This window comes from Ornithodoros turicata, chromosome 1 (assembly GCF_037126465.1).
Source record: "Ornithodoros turicata isolate Travis chromosome 1, ASM3712646v1, whole genome shotgun sequence".
Lineage (NCBI taxonomy): Eukaryota > Metazoa > Arthropoda > Arachnida > Ixodida > Argasidae > Ornithodoros > Ornithodoros turicata.
The window spans coordinates 81,020,596-81,040,705 of record NC_088201.1 but is presented as its reverse complement, the minus strand read 5'-3'; the positions used below and the strand labels follow the sequence as shown (position 1 = coordinate 81,040,705).

Below are 20,110 nucleotides of genomic sequence, written 5' to 3'. Positions count from 1 at the left end.
CAAGGTTGGTTAGAAGAAACACCTTACAGCGTTCTTTTGGTTGAGCCATTTGTTGCAGATAAATTTTAGGAGGTGAACTCGAAAAACAATGTAAAAAAAGGCGTTCGATTTCCATTTTGTCTGATAGATTTGTGAGCGTTGTGATACCATTGACTTTGTTGCATTTGCTTCAATACTCGCTTTCTTTTTTTTTAAATTTCTTCTCAGGTGCCTCTTGTGACGTGCTTGGTACACAAATCACTGGTGAAGGCGGTAAACATAGCCTGGTGTTTTGGTGATTGGTTCTGTCTTAAAATGAAGCTCGGAAACCTATGTAGAATGCAGTTGTTGAATGTCATATTGAATTTACAACTAAGGCCTTGACGACATGGAGACCCGAGACAGGGAGGAAATAACAGACAACAAATTCTCAAAGGTTCACAATTCACAAAGACATCAAATTCGCTGAGAATTTATTGTCTGTTATTTCCTCCCTGTCTCGGGTCTCCACGTCGTCATTATGAACAAGCTAGTCTGCGCCCTTTCACTATTATTGATTGAACTAAGGCCTTGTATGCAGTGCTCTACTTAATAAACTAAAAATGTATTGATACATATGTGTATCTCCTTATTCTTATTTATTCTATTGGCTATGTCCAGTGATAGTTGAACAAAAAGCAAAATGTGATGGACACAGTTGACAGCTTTTATGGTTACCTTTGTCCTTGAGGCTTCAGAATGATTAAAATTCATAGTAAATATGCAGTACAAGGTAGCGGACACAGAATGAAGACATAAGTCTTCATTCTTTGTCCGTGTTCCTGTGCTGCAAATTCACTATGAATCTATACGAACTACCCTGCCTCCAGACACTCATTGATTAAAATTCCTCCGTTTCGGACCCATGTCATAATCGTCCTCGCACCCGGGCTCGTCGATCAAGCATGCTACAACGCTAAAAAGCTCATTCAGTCATAAAATAACCACGCACGCAGTGGGACGCGGGCAACTAGCATTTGTAAAATCTCTAGACAGCGGACGGGACTGTGTGACGTCACGGCGCGGTAGAGGGAAGCATGGAGAGGCCTTGTCCTATCAAGGTAGTATTGATAAGACACGCTGCTGGAATGCCCCTACGATCAAGAGGCTATCTTCATTATTGCGGTTCACCACAAAGACCACACAACAAACAATGATCGATACAGATGCAGTTATTATACGCAACTACAATCCACGACTGAACATTGACAAAAGCACAGCGATCGCCTCCGCAAGAATACGTACTGCTGCCTCTTCAATAACATGACAAACGCTCTCTTTGAACACGATCAGACGTCGCTGAGCTTTTCATTACAAACCCAGAGGTACACACTGTTCGTCCCGGAGCCACCTGTAGCATCGCTGCCTGAAGTTTGTTTTCTTCTGCTAACTTCTCCTGCAGCCTCATACTCAAACAAAAAAAGAAAGTTGTCCTCTTCACAGTCCTTCTGTCGTCGGCTCATTTATCCCTCATCTCAACCATCTCGCTACAATGTGAAGAATGCACATGTGCTGTGGTCATACTGGCGCTACCGTTCTTCACATCAGAAATACCACGTCATCGATTTAAACCTGACGTCACCAAGCCAATGGTGTTAGTCGTCTGGTGAATAAGGGCTTAAGAGTGTCATTAGCCTCCCTTGTACAAGTCATGCGGAGGAGGTGCCTCATACACAACAGTTTGCTGTGAACACACACTGGCCGTATTTTCGACACCCATAGAAAAGGAAGAACCCGAAGAAGAAAACACCGAAGCACGAGCAATTCAGACCGAACCACAAGCAGGGTTATTGGAAGTAGTAAAAATGGCGGAGAACGACACCATGGAAACATTCTCTAAGGATATTTGCGTCCGGGATGAAAAGAACCCCGTTTGCCATTTCTGCTATCAGCCAGGCACCATCGAACCGTTGATTACGCCATGTCACTGCAAAGGTTAGCCACGCTCATCGAAACCCTTTGAATGTCAAGCTTCGGCTATGAGATGCTACAGGCACAGAAAATCTTACCCTGGTATTACATTAGGGTCTAATTGCCGTCAGCTGTGTAGATGGCGATGTAATGCACTTCCAGATTATTCTATTACTGCCATGAAGTGTCTACGTGAAGTCGTCACAGTCTAAACTGGTTAATATGACCAAGTCTGTTCCAGCCGATTTTGGTCATAAAGCGAATTGTCACACTAACAAAAAACATCGGAAAACCATCGTTCGTCCCCCCCCCCACACACACACACAACCGCCGCGTGTGGATCTACTACATATTATGAAAATCAGATGATTTAGTGGTCTATTTACAATTGATTTGAATAGAAATTGGTGAAAAGTGCACAGTTCTTGCAACTATGCAAGAACTATGCAAGAAGCATGACTCAGAATGAATTCACCTAAAAACGGGGTTGTGCATTGGACCCTCATATACAACACACATACGTCACCTCGGGCCACTGTACTTTGTGGAACAGAAGGGTTGCAAGGTCGGTGGTCTAATAGGGGCTGAACGCTAGTGTTCTCCCCCGTGCGTCCTCAAAAGTGTGTTCGTAGTCGGTGGTCACAACGGGGTCACAATACACGTGTTCTACGCGATCCCTCATCAAAACTTCGGTCATAGTCGGATTAACGATTTGTCATAATAATGAGGAAGAAGTACGTGGTGCTTCTATGAGGAAGAAATGGCTTCCTAGAAAAACGGTTACAGAGTGAGGATGTCGTATTAACGAGTGTCATAATAACAAGTGTAGACGGTACATACAGTCCTATTCCTTTGTCCAGTTAATCAAGCTTCACGTGATACTCATCAATTCTACTGGTGCGCAGCTGGCTCAGTGGTTCTCAACTTTTGTTATTTGAGGGAACCCGTGATTCTCCCAGCACAACCTCAAGGGACCTATCACACTGGCGCAACTGTGGGTGAATGAACATCGATCGTACAAGTAGAAAATTTCTGTTCAAATTTAATTAAACGTTTAGTTATTGAACTAAATTATTTATTACTTATTTCCTATATTTAATACTTAATATTTAAAAATTCTCGAATTTTTTAGTCATAATTTATTTCATTGTTTCGTGGCAAGATATCTGTTGAGGCTTGCCGGATTCATTCGACTGTTTCACAAAACCGACGCATTGTGGGTTTCTACTGATGCTTGTACATCCCAAGTACATGCACGAATAGACAGGAGAGTACCTCCGAATTTTGCTTTGAGGTAGATCCGACTTTCTAAGTGCTTGTAGTTTCTTGTAGTAGCTTGCAGCTAGTAAGTTTCGAAGCACAAGAGAAAAGCAAACGCGCGGAGAAGTTGTTGGGTTGAGCTTCTTGTTGTGCCAAAGGCCGTCTTTGCAAAAGTGTTTGCAATAACCGTCAGCAGCTGCAACCTGGTCCTGCGAACTCAATGTCAATCCCAATGCCAAAGGTCAAATGTCGAGCACGGTCCCACAACAAAGCTATCCGAAGCGAGCATTGGTAGGCGGTAAAGTTACACTCGCGGGTGCTGAACAGTGCGCGGAAGAAGTTCGCCGAACCTCAAGACAAGGCTCGCGGAACCCCGGTTGAGAAACCCTGGTGCAGCGAATCAGCTACTTGTAAAAGGTGACCAATCACTCAACCAGTTCTAGGTCTCTGAAGCAGACTAGGGTGTAGCTCCGTACCCGGACCACTGGATTTTAAGAATTAGTGAAAGCAACGAACAAAAACTTTATTGGGAGATGATGAATGGGGAGTTTCATCGCCAAGGGCGATACTGTACCCCATTGCTGGTGGTGATGCGGGGGATGAAATAATGGGCCTCTTCACAATAAGGATCTAAGTCCTCTGGTATCCAGAAAGGTAAAGAGAGCTTTGAGGGCAGAGCGTTGGTGGGCTGGATGTGGCCAGGGACCAAGCAATTTTGTGAGAGAGAGAGGGGCGAGAGTCCAGCTCATTAAGGGATCGGGAGAGTACGGTTCGGGAAGGTTGGTAGTGTGGGCAATGGAGAAGAATGTTCTCTAGATATTCTACAGCACCGCAGTGACTGCATTGAGATGAGTCAACTTGCCTCAAGCGGTAACGCCACTGAGCGTTTACTGAAAGCGTTTTAAAGGCCAATATTGCATACAAGGGAAATAATGTCATATACCGAACCTAAAAATGTAAGAATTATAAAATTGTGTGGTCTAGAACGTTTTATATATGCATTTGAACAACACCATCTGAAGCACTTCTACAGCAGGAGAAACACGGCCATGCTAAGGCTAACGGATTTAGAATTTGCGATGTTGTGAAAGGTAGAGGCGTGGAGTTGGGTTAGATTAGGTCAGGTTAGGTTACACGGATGTGCCCCCACCCCCCTCCACCGTCGCGCTCTAGACGGTGCGGGCACGAGACTCTGCTGCCATGCTTCCTGAGCAATAGAACTAGCGATTACAAAAAATGATTAAAAAAACAATAAGAAAGTGTTATATGTCTCACACGACATTCGACGTTCATTCTTCCTTCGTTTTGGTCAATTTTAGCTCCTGTTTCAGAGAAAATTGCTTGTTCCTTTATATTTATCTTCTGTTAAAACCAAAAACAAAAACGAGTGGTCCAGGTACGGCACTACATCAGCAAACTGCTTGAGCACGTTAGAGTTGAGAAGGGTATGCGTCACCAATTAGCACATAAGTAATCGAGACGGCCAACAAGTATTATTTCCAGAATGAGTCGCTCCAGATTAAATAATCGTTACAGGCAGGAAGCTACTTTAGGATAGCAGTGCTGTCCTAAAGTAGCTTCCTGCCTGTGGAAGTTCCTGCCTGCAACTGAAGGCGTTTATGTGCGTCTCCCCGCGGGCCAAGTACCACTAGAATTAATTGGTCATCTCTATTCTACGTTGTTTTGTCGTCTAACTAACGACTCTTTCGCAGGCTCTATTCGCGTCACCCACAAGAGCTGCCTTCAGAAGTACCTCAAAGACCGGAACACGGACCACTGCAAAAGATGCCACTATGTGTTCCACATTAAAAGAAGGCCAAAGGTTCGTAGGCACCAGAATAACCAGTCGTGAGTAGCACGTTTTCTGAAAGTGCTGTTGAGGAGCTAAAAAACAATTTAGCAGACGACAAAAAGCCGCCAGTCAACATCACACGCTTACGAGGTGTGATCAAAAACTACGGTGAATGTTGCTGCAGACCTGCAGCTAACGGAGATTCCGCAAACTGCTTTGGGGAGGCAACGCATTATACCGGCTGTCTCAGTTAAATCCCCGGGCTAAATAATTCGCGAACCGGTGCACCAATCGAATAACTTTCTTTTTCACAAGTATCTGTCCAATACCGCCTACAAGATGCGCACCGCGTGAATGAGCGGGGACGCTCATTATTTAAATAAAAATTCAAATCAGTTTCGTGAAAAAAGCCGAACCGAAGCGGGTGATTTGTTGCAGTAATTCATTGGTTTCGGTTTACGTATTTTTCTCGCGGCTGGTGGCGGCGAATCGCAAAAGGATGTAACTCATTCGTTAATTCATCGGTGTAAGGACGTAATTCATTGGTGGACATGGGAGTAAAAGAGCGTCCTTTTGCGCTTCACTGCGACCAGCCGCGACAAAAATATGTAAACCGAAACCAATTAATTACTGCAACAAACGACCCGCTTCGGTTGCAGATTTTTCTCTAAAAGGTATCTACTGAAAATCCCAGAAGGGGTAGTACCCATTTTCATGCCGACGGCGCCCTGCTTTAGAAGTTAGCTTTTTTCACGAAACTCATTTGAATTTTTATTTAAATAATGAGCGCCTCCCGCTCATTCACGCGGTGCGCATCTTGTAGGCGGTATTGGACAGATACTTGTAAGAAAGAAAGTAATTCGATTGGTGCACCCGTTAGCGAAATATTCAGCCCGGGGATTTAACTGAGACACCCGGTATATCGGTGCAAATGTGTGACAACTCTGAATCTGAACTTGCTCTCCGCATTCAGTCTATTTTGTGCCCCCGTAAAAAGGAGGTCCTTTTGTGTAGTGTGTCGTGTAAGGATGCAGCGATATCGGTATTCTTATCGATATTTTATGCCTGCGATATGATCGCCAATTTTGAAATATCCATATTGATCGAAAAAATATTGATATTCACATGGAAATGAATATCGATATCACATCGATATAGATATCGATATTAAGTCGATATAGATGTCGATATGAATGCTGATAGAGATATAAGTAATTTTTTTTTATTGCTCTTCATCGTTTTCTACTACATACATAGAACAGAACAGGACTGTGAGGGCGAGCCCTGTATGACAGTCCAAACTACAAATACAAGAAGTGTTATAGGTATAGAGTGAGGAACACCAAGCAGTTTAACCTGCGACACTGCAAAAACAAATATAGCAACAAACTCAAAGAAAATGACTTTTAATCTTCCGTTTAAACTCATTTCGGCGGCTTCTGTGCGCGGACAGGATATGAAAACAGCGAGTCAACGAGTTTATTAACCAAACTTGACGGCTTTTTTCCCTCTCTCCTTCTTGATCGGGTTTTGCAACACGATGCCGATATTCCCTGTAAAGATGTGATGCACGTTGTGGAAGAAATCTGTTCCGCATTTCTGCATTTCATTCCGAAGGACGCTTTGGAATGTATAGAACGAGTTCACCGAGTGTGCAACGTACACGGCGGTGGAAACCGAGGATTTTGTGTTGCTGGCGTGGCTCTGTATTCGCAAACATCCACTCCTCGAGGAACAAAGGAGGAGGAGGAGGGGACTGGCAAGCTGTTGCGGATCCGAAGAAGGCGACATCCTCCGCACTCACCTAAATTCGTGCACTAATTATTCACCAATCTTTTTGTCACGATAATTAAGGACGTGTCCTCATTGGTCCTCGTAATGCACGTTGTTCGTCGCCGCTAGCCGCCGTCTTACCACGTGCCTCAGCGGCATGGGAGCAGTTAGGGTGGGGGAGCAAGGGTCACCGTGGCCGCCCCCTGGCTTCCAGAAAGGTAGGGTTTCTGAGCCAAGACAATGTCGTTGCGGGCGCAAATACTGTGCCAGAATACCGAACATTCTGCCTTGGCCTCCCGCCCCCCCCCCCCCTTGAGAAAATCCTGGCGGCGCCCATGCTCAGCGGTAATGCGCATGGAAGATAATAGCACAAGGGCAACTTTTTTCAATTGTTCAAGCAATGGCGTGACGGCTTTTCAAACATCGATATGTCGATATTTCTGTCAAAGATTCTGATATATCGATAAAATATCGGCAATTTATCAATATAAATATCGACTTGTTAATCGATTTTACTGGTTATTTTTTTTACGGTGTTCATGTTTATCGATATCGCAAATTTCGATATTTTTGCATCACTATACTTCAGAAGTGAGTAAGGAGCAACGCATCAATATGAGGTTTTGCTTCAGACTTAAAAAGAAAAGTGCTAAGGAAACCCACGAATTGCTCAGTTTTGCTTATGGTGATGCTGTCGTCACAATTAACTGTCTACAAATGGTTTGAACAATTTCGTCATCGTTGTGAATCGATTGAAGATTAAGACAGATCGGGACGTCCCTCAACATCAACAACCGGGGAAATCTTCAAAGTCAGTGAAATGATTCGATGAAACCGGCGACTGACTGTTCGGGAAATTTCCCGAGATCTGGGCATGTCTTACGGCTCCGTGCAACGCATTAGGACTGCAGAGTCAAAGATGAGGCGAAATGGGGCGGCTACATCCTGCATCATGCCAACGCGCCTTGTCACGCGCCTACTAATCCGGCAGTTTCTCTCGCATAAGAACATTACAGTGTGCCCTCATCCACCTTATTCTCCCGATTTGGCACCGCGCGATTTCTGGTTGCTCCCCAAAATCAAGATGACCATGAAAGGCACACGTTTCACATCAACTCGCGACATCGAGGCAGCCATGACAGCGCAGCTAAAGGCGCTCCAAAAGAGCAGTGTTGGTTGTAACTCGTTGGTGTAACTAAGCTCATTTTTTTCAGTAACTTTTATGCAACTCGTTGCTTTTGCGTCCCAGGAACTTCTCGAGGAACTATTGCTTTTTTAGGTAACTTCGTCAAAGTAACTTGGGGCGAGTTCCAAGTTCCTTTTGCATGACTAAGGTCTGCAGACGACAGAAGACACAAACTCCGTCCTCCCGCTTTAATCAGACGACACCACGTGCGCGCCTGGCGAAAGTGGACGGCGGGTCTGACTCCACTGCCATGTTGCGCGGTGAACGCTACAAATTCTGTTTTGGTCGTACATTAGGAGACTCAGGAGGCGTTCATCAGCAGTGCATCTGTATAGCGGGCACGGTGTAGCAAGAGTACACTCTAAACCTGGTACTGTCCGGGACACTTCTAACTTTCTACTCGTTTCCGTGGTCTCGCTCCGATAAGCGCCACACTAGCGGGCAAGGTCGCAAACAAAAAGTGGACTCGTCCGGGGGTGGCCGGGTGCCGACGAGGTATCGCATTTCCGCACGAAGGTGTCGGAAATAGCGTATAAAAACAATAAAGAAAAACGTAACAAAAGGAAAGCAGACGGTGTGAGAGGGAATTATATCACTATCTTAATCTGTTGTCACTTGCCGTGCCCTGTTTTGTAAGGAGCAAGAAGATCGCGCTTTGTTATTGCGTCTGCTTTCCGTTGTTACGTTTTTCTTTGTTTTTTTACTCGTTCCTTCCAACGCCTTCGTGCGGCACTGCGATACCTTGTCGGCACCCGGCCACGCCTGGACGAGTCCACTTTTTATTTGCGACCTTGGCCGCTAGCGTGGCGCTTATCGGAGCGCGGCCACGGAAACGAGTAGAAAGTTAGAAGTGTCCCTGACAGTACCTTCTAGTAAAGGGTAAAAATTTCAAAATTTTTACCCTCTATTTCAGAAGTTACCTTGTAAGCTATGGGCAATACCCTCTATAAACGTTACACATATCACCTATAAATAGAGGTTACTATCTCCTAACCGCCACACCGACGTAAAAGTTACAGTTTCGCCAGGCATGGCTGTCTCCAAGACGCTCGCCTCTTCACAGACGCTACAGAACAAATGGTGCTCAAAGTGAGCTCTCATCAGTGCAGAACGCATACTGTCATTCGGAACATATAGCTATAATATACGTAATTCATCTAAGGGCATCCAGTGGCGAAAACGGAGTGATTACTACATGTACAGATTCACATGCACAGCAAATGAAAGAAAGAAATAATTGCAACTGGAGCATATGTATTATTTAATTGGCAAACCTGTAACTACAGCTGAGGCAAGAGCACGAGGACGTCACAATACCAACACTTCAGCTGTGGTGAACGACGCCTCATGTTGTTGCAACTTCCTCTCCAGTACACCGAAAACATTTCTATACCTTTCTGATATGTCAGAAGGACACATCAGCGACGCGGTAAAATCAGAAGCACACGAAGAAGTAAAACACAAGGATGACAAAGGACTAACCAAATAACGGACGTAAGACACACACGTACACACTGTGTTGAACCGTTGAACCGTGTTGGAGAGACAGACTGTGCTGTGATTAGTGTTCCTAGACTGTCCAGCAAAAACGTAACCACGTAAGCTTTGTAGTGAACATACCGTAGAAATACCCTGATCAAGTTCCGTCACTTGACCCTTGTGCATTCTTCACAATTCTGAACACGATCCGCAGTTCGTACAGACGCAGAGACACAATAACGTAACGCACACGTATCCGACACTCTCTTACTGAATGATTGAATGTGCGGCTTGAACGAGAACACAGTGACTTTTGATCAGTACATTTTATACAGGTTACCTTGCAAAGAAACAAGAAAAGCAAACGAAGGAAATTCAAACGCGGAATTCGTTTAGAAGTTACAACGTTCCTATAAAGGGTACATTTATGAGTTACGACGATTAGATTTCCGTTGAACACTGAAGTATTCTCTATTGCTTATCCGGTGTCACGTTATAAGTCGTGTTTAACCTTTAAATAGAGGTGTCGGACGTGTAACCTTTACGATATTCGGAAATCTACGTCTATATAAAGGTTGCACATTGCTAAAAGTTACAATAAAGGGTACCGAGTTAAGAGTGTAACCTGGCGCGCCAACTTGCGCCGTTGTCTGCCTCACTTGGCGCGGTTGCCTGGCGTTGGCCTGCTTGTGCTCTGTTGAATGATTTGAAGGAATTAGGGAAACCGAATCTCATGCCAACCTATGGAGCACACCAAGGTACGGCATCTTTCAGTATATCCAAGACCGGTATGATTTTAACGTATCAAAACTAGAGACAAACATCTTGGACATCCGATTGTGGTATCAATACCTGAATTAATTATGGAAAGCTCAGGAATAGACATCTCCATGTTTTTAAACAAATGACGTCATAGCAACGAGACGATGAACGATACGGCAGGCACAAGCAAAAGCGCTCAGGCTAACATGCCAAAGGAGAACATAGGCGAATCTGCAGGCAAACGTCACAGGATAGGGTTCGCATTGACCACAAAGAACCATCGTCCCTACGTATCGCCGCTGAGGATGTTACGCATTCTTCTTAACAACCACAGCCACGCGAAGGGTGCCGAACATTCCTTTCTGGGTTGTCAGCTGTATACACAAATGTCAGAAGTATCATGAACACGCGCGATGATTTTAACTCGTTCTTAGATACAGTCGAAGCGGACCTTGTTTTGGTGACTGAAACGTGGCTTTCAAATGCTGTCCTAAACAAATATATTAAACTGCAACAAAACTTACAAGGTATACAGGGCAGATAGAGGTACAAGAAGAGGTGGTGGCGTACTTGTTGCAGTGGCTGAAAACGTCAACTCTTGTGTTATCACTATAGAACCAAACCTAGAAATGCATTGGGTTCACGTTGATTGTGGCTTCAAAAAACCGGTTGTTGGTGTGTGCTATCGTCCGCCCGGAAAAGGTCGAACATTTGTTATGGAATTACACGATGCTATTATTAATATAATTGTAATATATATAACGCGATATCCGTCTCACCCAATATTTCTAGTAAGTGACTTTAATTATCCCCAAATTCAGTGGACCTCCCCACCATCACAAGTTAGCACACAGCCCGCAGAGTGCAATCAGTTCCTAGCATTATGTAACGATTGCAATATTACCCAGCTAGTGACTCGACCAACGAGAATCACAAATTCTTCAGCAAATATTCTTGACTTGATCTTGACAACAACCCCCTGATCTCGCCTCCCCAGTTCGTTATTTCAAGGGCCTTAGCGACCATTGTTTCCTAAACTTTAACATTAACGAGAGTATGGAGAGGTGGCGAGCGAGCTGGTGAACCGGACTATAACTTGACTATATATATATTGACTATATAATCGGACTATAACCCATAACTTGAAAACCGGAAGCTGGAAGACAAAAAACGACAACACAGACAAGGTCTGTGTATGACCATCAGGTCTGTCACACAGACAAGGTCTGTCTTGTCTTTTTTTTTTTTTTTTTGCAACCCAGTCTCGAGTTTTTAAGTTATGGATTTAACATTAACGTTCCGACCAACAGCGCCCGAACGTCGCCGAAGATGATTCACAATTACGCATGGTCCGATTTTTGCAGGACTTCTCACATCGGTCAGTTGATCAAAATTGGCCATTATATAAAAACAAAATAACAGAGCTCGCAGACGAGAACATACCATTGGTTAAGATCAGCTCACAGGCTCGATCTCCATGGGATGATAGCAACTTGCCTAAACTTTCTAACAAAAAGAAAATAATCTTTCGCTCAACAAAATTAACAAACTACCCCCCGAAATGGATATCATATAAAACTACTGTTAAAAAGTATAAAGTGGAATTGCTGAAAACTAATGCATTATTATTATAATGTACTTCTTTCCGATATGCTCGAACGCAATCCAAGAATGTTTTAACAAAAAAAAAAAAAAACAAGTAATAAAGCTAAGGTAGGAGCAACCTATTTGCTACGTGACGAGCTGGGGGAGCGGATTCCGGAGGCCCAATGCGCCACTGTTTTAATTATCGTTTTTGCATGGGTTTTTGCAAGTGTTAATGTGTCTGTGTTGCCGCTTCTACCCTCATGCAACTATGTACCAATGACCCCAATTAACATTGATCCTCTTGGTATTGCCAACATAATTACTTCTTTGAAAGTGTCACTCACCAGTAGTGTTGATAATATAAATTCTAAACTGCTAAAAAGTACTGCCATGTACACATCAATGCTCTTCGCTAAAATGTTTCATCTGTCATTCCAACAAGGCGCAATTCCTAACGAATGGAAAATCGCGAAGGTGATCCCCAATTTCAAGTTGGGAGATAGCCATTGTCCATCAAATTACCGTCCAATTTCGTTGACAAGCGTTCCGTGCAAGGTCCTTGAACACGTTATACATTCACACCTTGTGCAGTTTTCGAAAGAAAACTCATTTTTTGATAATAACCTCCATGGATTTCGAAAATCCCAATCGTAATTGTTCGTGGGAGCTATATATATGTGAGTGTACTAATGATACCGCCCTGAGAGTGATCCGCGCCGGAGATATCGAATCCAATACAGGACCAAATCACGAATTGCAACAGTTATCCTGTGACGTTGTTTGCCTCTTTTGCATGAAGGAGTGCTCATCCATTCCCTACATTACTTGCAATGTCTGTAACAACCCCTACCATACCGGAAAGTGCTCGGGAGTTTCAGAGTCCAGCGTTACAAAAAAATCATTTGACAAAAACACATGGCGCTGCTCGACCTGCTCAACCGCCAGGTTGCGCTCAAAGCAAACCAAGGAGGTGGATGAAAATTTGTCTGGTATACAGACACACCTTCTCGCTGTCGCTTCTCTCGAGCCAACTAGCATGTCTACCAGAAATTAAGGCCAACGTAGATAAAATATTACCTGTAGTCGAAATGCTGTCTGCGAAATATGCCTAGCTATTAACCCGCGTTGCACAACAAGACAGCGGTATTAAGAACCTCAAAAAGCATGTTGACGCCATTGAAGCCGGCCGTAACAAAACAAACGATATACAACAAAAACTAAACAAGTTGGAACAATACGGTCGCCTCAACAATATTGAGATACACGGCATAACGGTTACTTTTCAAGAAGACCTGTATGAAAAAGTGAATGACGTAGCCAAGGCTTTGCAAGTGCCTCCTCTTACAAGGGACAATACTGAGGCCATTCACCGGCTACCCACAAAAACGGGAAAAATACCTAAGATTATTGTCAAATTTGTAAATCGCCATGAAAGAGACACATGGGTTGAAAGTCGAAAATTAAGAAGTAATGAAACTACTAGGCACGTATACATACAGGAGAATCTTACGGATGTGAACAGCAAGTTGCAATGGATGGTGCGCACCAAAGCACGCGAAACAGCATACGCATTTGTATGGACCCATCATGGTGTTGTCAATATAAGGAAGGCACAAGGCAGCAGGGCTATCGGTATAGAGACTGAAGAAGATCTTACCAAAATTGTGTAACTGAGAGTGCTTTAGACAAAGTCGTCTACATTGTCCTCATGAGCCACTTTCTCGGTGTTATCGTCTCCTGAATATGTTACAAATGCAACATTTGACGATACTGTTTCTCGTTTCCATTCCTACTTATCTTTACCTCATTTGAATGCCCAAAGTCTCTGGGCAAAAAAGACGACATCGACTTGTTCCTTGATTCTCTAAGGTGCCCTTTTGATATCCTGGCCTTCACTGAGACATGGTTTAAGCAGGGCGAAGACCCTATACACTTTCCTGGGTATTCCCCTGTCACTTTACAGCGTTCAGCAAAAGGCGGCGGCGGGGTCGCTGTTCATTTAAAGCACGCCTACACCGTTGAAAGCAATCTCACTACGATAAATGATGATGTCGAATACTTGATCATAACAATTTGTGGCATACTTGTCGCAGTAATTTACAGGCCTCCATCGGGAAAACGAAGGCCTTTCGTTGATTTCTTGGAAACACTGATTGGGGAGGCAGACCGCATGAGCTTGCCTCTTGTCATCATAGGCGATCTAAACATAAATTTTCTTTCGCAGGATTCTCTAAGCGTTTCCAATCTTTATGAATCCTTTGGTCACACAAATTTGATTAATATTCCAACAAAACCACAATCAAATACATTACTCGATTCTTGCATTACTAATAGTAAACCTGTGCTATATTCCGGAGTGTTCTCAACATTGATCAGTGATCATCTACCTGTTTTCTGCGTTTTATCGTTAACAACAACTAACACTAGCCCACGTAACCACCTCCAGTCCCAAGAGGTGAGGATCATAAATGAAGAATCACTAGAGAAATTTTATAGCAACGTTGCAAATCTCGAATGGGATAACTTTTACACCTTTAATTACCGAAATTCACACCGGCTCACAACAATTAAAAACAGTGAATTAAAATTGTAACCATTCCATACACAAAGGGTGTCTCAGAACAAATTAGGCGGGCTCTTGATGAGGTAGGTATACGCACTGCTTTTAGACCACAGGTGACTATAAAGAACTTAATATCTCGCCCTAAGGATAAGACGATACAAGGGGACGAACGTGGGGTTATATATAAAATAAGCTGCAACGATTGTCCAGAGGTTTACGTTGGGGAGACAGGTAGGAAAACAAAAACGAGAATGAAAGAACACAAAAGGGATATGAAATACAATACTAGTAAGCAGACAGAGCTCTGTCATCATGTTTTGAAAACAGGGCACCAGGTGAGCTTAGAAAAACCGGCAATCTTGGCACATGAAAAACGTTGGGGGGTACGTAAACAATTGGAGTCCTGGTTTATCAAGAAGATAGATAACACCATGAACAGGCATCCCGGCCCGTTACCCGAATGCTACGCCCCCTTGATGTATAAAAGAGCGGGGAAGACCACCTAGACCGCATTCTGATGATGGAATCCGGATGGATTCCGAAACGTCAATTTTAATTCACTGTTTTTAATTGTTGTGAGCCGGTGTGAATTTCGGTAATTAAAGATGTATGTTCCCGGCCTTTGGTCCATCTTTAACTTTTACACCGTAAGGGACCCCACTCTCCTGTACCAGAAATTCCTAACCAAGATATATCTGACATGATATCTGACTGCTATAACAAATCTTTTCCAGAAGTAACGATGCGCCCTCGATGCAAAAAGCGCGTGAACCTTGGGTAACCCACTCACCCTTAGACGAAATCAAAAAGAAAAATAAACTTTTCCACAAGTTTCTGAAAACGCACGATCCAGAGCATTTCCAGGAATTCAAGCGCTTCCGTAACGAAGTCACAAAAAGAACCAAAAAAGCTAAAGTAGAATATTATACTAACTTGTTCAATCAGAACCACAACAACTCCCAAAAGACATGGCGCACACTGAAGGATATAGCTTTTGGATGTGCACCCTCTGAAGTACCGAAAGAGATTACTTTAGACGGCAACGAGTACACAGGTCCCTGTCTAGCAGAGATCATGAATAAGCACTTAATCAACGTTGGCGCGATGGATGTTCCAAATAACAACAAATCAGAGACATCATTTCATCGATACCTCAGCCAATCATAACTTGACTGACTTTATCTGTACCCTGCGACCCCGGTCGAAGTTAAACGGGTAATCTTATCGTTAAAAGTGTCCAATTCGGTTGGCGTGGACGGTCTTAAAGTTCTTCCGATTAAACATGCTGCCGCCGTACTATGCCACTCGCTATGTCGCATCGCAAATTGCATGTTCGTATCTGGGGTGTTTCCTGACAGTTTAAAGATTGCAAAAGTGATAATATTAAGTAAGGGTGGAAATAAAAACGACCTGAACAATTATAGACCAATCTCGATCCTCCCTATATTCTCCAGAGTACTAGACAAGTTAATAAACAAACGTTTGCTCTCCTTTTTACAAAAACATCGCATAATTTCAGAATCCCCAGGTTGGCTTCCAAAAGGGTAAATCAACGGAAACTGCATTACTCGGAGTAAAGGATAAAATTATAGAGAACATCGAGAATCGGCGGTACACTATCGGTCTCTTTTTGGACTTCACGAAAGCATTTGACAGCATCCAGCACGACATACTACTACATAAACTTTTCACATATGGTATTCGGGGTGAGGTCTATGATCTTTTCAAGGGTTACTTTGACAATAGGCAGCAGTATGTATACATACATAATCAATATTCTTCGAAGCAGGTGATAAAGCACGGTGTACCACAAGGCTCAATTTTAGGACCAGTTTTGTTTCTATTGTACATCAACGATATCATCTGTGTTCCTTATACTAATGAAATAGTCATGTACGCAGATGATACAAATGTCTTTTTCAGCCACACCTCAATAAGGCATTTGAATATCACTGTAAACAAGTATCTCCATGAACTGTCTCTGTGGGTCCGCGCAAATAGATCAAAACTCAACGTAAACAAAACGAAGTACCTAATATTTCGACCTAAGAATAAGCCTCTAACACCTGGCCAAATAGAACTACGCATTGGTACAGATACCGTCGAGCGAACCCGAGAAATACAATTTCTTGGAGTGTGGTTCCAAGAAAACCTATCGTGGAACACGCATATCGCTAAAGTGTCATGCGACGTTGCACGAAAAATCGGTGCCCTAAGTAGAATCAGGCACGTCTTACCTAACTGGCTTAGACACACACTCTATTATGCCTTAATCTACCCTACACTTCAGTATTGTTTATTAGTGTGGGGATGCACAACCAATACAAATTACGCGAAAATTATTACGCTGCAAAAGCGAGCATTGCGTTTCATATTGAATTTCCCATCAGTGTCGCAATATCATTTCAAAGAACTCAAAATTCTGCCCATTCAACAACTTTACTCACTGCGATTGGGCATATTCGCATATACATAGCACTTTTCACTCAGGCACTACGTCGTTGACGTTCCCAAATACTAAATATAATCTTCGTAATCCAAATTTCGTAGTTCCTCCGCTTAGTCGTACCAGCTACGGAATGCAATCCACCGAGCACTTAATACCACATTTCCTCAACACATGGAGCTACTTGTTGCATGCTTGCCCAACACTGCATAGGTTTAAGCAAACATTAAAGGTACTGTAAAGCAGCACCGATCAAATGTCATTTAGTGTGGCTGTTCGATAGTCCAAGCGCAAGTTTCATTCCAATCGACGGTGTAATTAATTAGAAAATTACAATTAAAGATTACGGTCAACACTGTACTATAGGTATTCGAAATGAATCCGTACTCCTGACACATACGGCGGCAACCACATTGCATGCATATAACACTAGGCCCGACATAACAATCCACCACAATCCACCATAAAATCTGCCCCTGCAATCCACACAACGATCCACATCTGAGGAAAAACGGATAAGCGAACTGAAATGAAATGCTGAGCCGCTGAAAAAAATGTGTCAGACGTTCAAGAAGCCAGACAGCGTCGGGACTTGTTTGTTCACAGAGGTTCACAGTGAGAGTTTGTTCGTTCCAAAGAGGCTGCGAACAGAAGGAGCGCGCAGGCGCAGCAGAGAAATAGGGAGGGCCTCCATCGAACAGCGCTGGGTTACTTCGCAAAAACAGGGGTTAACAGGTTAAACTGTTAACAGGGGTTTCAGAATGCATAAGTAAACAGGAAAAATAATAATATGGTTACTAAAATAACGAAGTTCCGATTTAATAGTGTGTAATACCAATTTTCAGTGTTGCCCGCTGTACAGGGGGTTGTTTGACACCAGGCGTCGCACCGCTCCACTACGGTGCACCTTTCATGTCAAATTAAAAATATTTATAGCGCGTTGTCGGTCGTGTGGTTCCGCATATGGTATTTAGAAGCAACAAAGTCTCTAGTCACATCACCGGCATATCATGCTTGTCTACTGCTTTACAGTACCTTTAACAGAACTATTATTACATAAACTTGCATAATAAAGTGATAGCTTGCAAATGATTTCCTTACAAATGGTTTCCTTTTTTGTCTTGTTCGGATATTTGTGACACAAATATGTAATCAAGTGCACTGCCATCATGCCTCCGTGTAGCGCCAGCCGCCTAGTCAGAGACCTTTCCCTTTTGCGGCTGGTACACATTTCTACTCGAAATGGAAATAAATGAAATGAGAAATGAAAAAAAAGAAGAAAAATCACTGTATCGTCACACACAACTGCTCTCCATAGCGCACGATCTACAGTACATATTAGATCACGGTTCACAAGCTGACTGCATATTCCTTAATTTTAAAACGGCCTTTGATAAGATACATCGCGACCTCCTGCTCCGAAAATTAGGTACACTGAACATAGACACCAATGTACAAAGAGTGGTTCAGTCATTTTTGCAGAACCGCTGTCAGTTTGTGCACGTCAATAACTCTGATTCACAGTTAACCCCAGTACTAACTGGTGTTCCGCAAGGAACCGTAATTCGCCCTCTTTCTTATCTGTATTAATGACTTACCAAATCTGTGTCGTCTTCTGTACGGTTGTTTGCAGATGACTGCGTAGTTTACCGGGATATCGCCTCTTCATCTGATACAAATGCCCTTCAGTCAGACCTTAACAATTTACCCACGTGGTGTCAGACTTGGTCCCCCCCCCCCCCAATGGAGCTCAACATCACCAAATGTAAATGCATGCGAGTAACACGTACGAACAGTACTTCACCAGTATACCACATTCACAACGTCCCGCTTGAATCGGTAACCTCTTCCTAGTATCTAGGAGCTAATCTTAACTACAATCTGACCTGGAAATCACATGTAGAATTCGTTTACAACAAAGCTAATCGCGCTTTCGGTTACATCAGACGCAACTACCAAATGGCACCCCTTGACTTAAAACTAACTTTGTATAAAACATTAGTACTTCCTAAAATGGAACATACAGCTGTACTTTGGGACCCAGCGGAATAGTCACGACAGAAAGTTCTGGAAAGTATCCAAAACAGGGTCAGCAGATTTATCTACGGAAATTATGGTCGAGCCTCGAGTGTGACCCAGATGAAACGTAACCTGCAGCTTTCATGTCTAAGTCTAAGGCAGAAAACAGCCAGGCTTTTCATAAAATTTAGCATCATAATGAACACCTAAAACACACTCTTCTTCTACCTCCAACATACGTATCGACGCAACTTGATCACCGACATAAAGCAGGAATCCATCGTCACAAAACAAATGCATTTTACAGATCATTAGTCCCCCGGATGTCTGTCGAATGGAATTACCTCCTGGGCTGACTAGCATGAATTGTAAACAGCATCCATTTTAAACATGCATTAACTGCTCATCTCATCACAGGTCCCTGTGTGTATGAGCGTTATCTCTATTATGTTATATACTTATCATGTTGAACAATTTTGTGTGTTGTCTCTAATTGTTATGTTATATTCTTATTATGTTGCACAATTCTTTCTAGCTCTGCTATGTTGAGCGCCACACATTTCACACTTACCAGTAGAGCATTCTACATTCACCACATTTATTTGCAAACCCCACTCCCCTCCGTAACGCTAACGCCCTGAGGGTATGATAAATAAATATATTAAAAACACCCAAGAAAACTCTACTCTCCAAGAATAGATAACGTAATCCAGTGCTGCGGGCGTCTGTAGCCTACCAACAACGCATAGACAGTCTCCGTGTCTGTCTCCTCCCGAAGTTGGCTGGCAGGTTTCCCAGACAGGTGCAAGATGCCGTACCAGCGGCAGGGCCGAGTGCTGTAAAAGGATTCGCTTGTGGGTGGTAAATCCAAGGCAATAGTGTAGCCTGGGACGTGGTGTGTTCCAATACAACCACCGGCTTCACTCCCGATTGAACATTGTTCTGATGGACCACCAAGTGCTAGGGGCGCCTATAATCCTAGAAACAACGCAGATGCAGTCCCCGTGTCTGTCTCCTCCCGAAGTTTGGAAACTGCACGCATCATACAGATGCTGCCAGTCAGAGGGGGGACACGAAACGACCTCTGGGGAGCATTGTTCCCAGACAGGTGCAAGATAGCGTACCAGCGGCAGGGCCGAATGTTATAAAAGGATTCGCTCGTGGGTGGTAAATCCAAGGCCATGATGTAGTCTGGGAGGTGATGTGTTCGAATCCAACCACCGGCTGTACTGCTGATTGAGAATTTTCCAGATGGACCATCAAATCTCGTAGGTTTTGGAAACCCTGATGGGTTGATGGACCATTAGGTTGATG

The 20,110-nt window shown here is 43.4% G+C and overlaps 1 protein-coding gene across 1 annotated transcript in view; it reads left to right on the top strand.

Annotated features, from left to right (window-relative positions):
* The first annotated feature begins 1,727 nt into the window (after window positions 1-1,727).
* LOC135401512 (E3 ubiquitin-protein ligase MARCHF2-like) overlaps window positions 1,728-20,110 on the top strand; it is a 31,122-nt gene continuing 12,739 nt past the window's right edge. Inside the window, exons 1-2 of the mRNA XM_064633965.1 lie at window positions 1,728-1,953; window positions 4,902-5,011. Of these exons, the coding sequence (XP_064490035.1) occupies window positions 1,824-1,953; window positions 4,902-5,011 (240 nt within the window). The 5' untranslated portion in view covers window positions 1,728-1,823. The remainder of the gene's footprint in view (window positions 1,954-4,901; window positions 5,012-20,110) is intronic.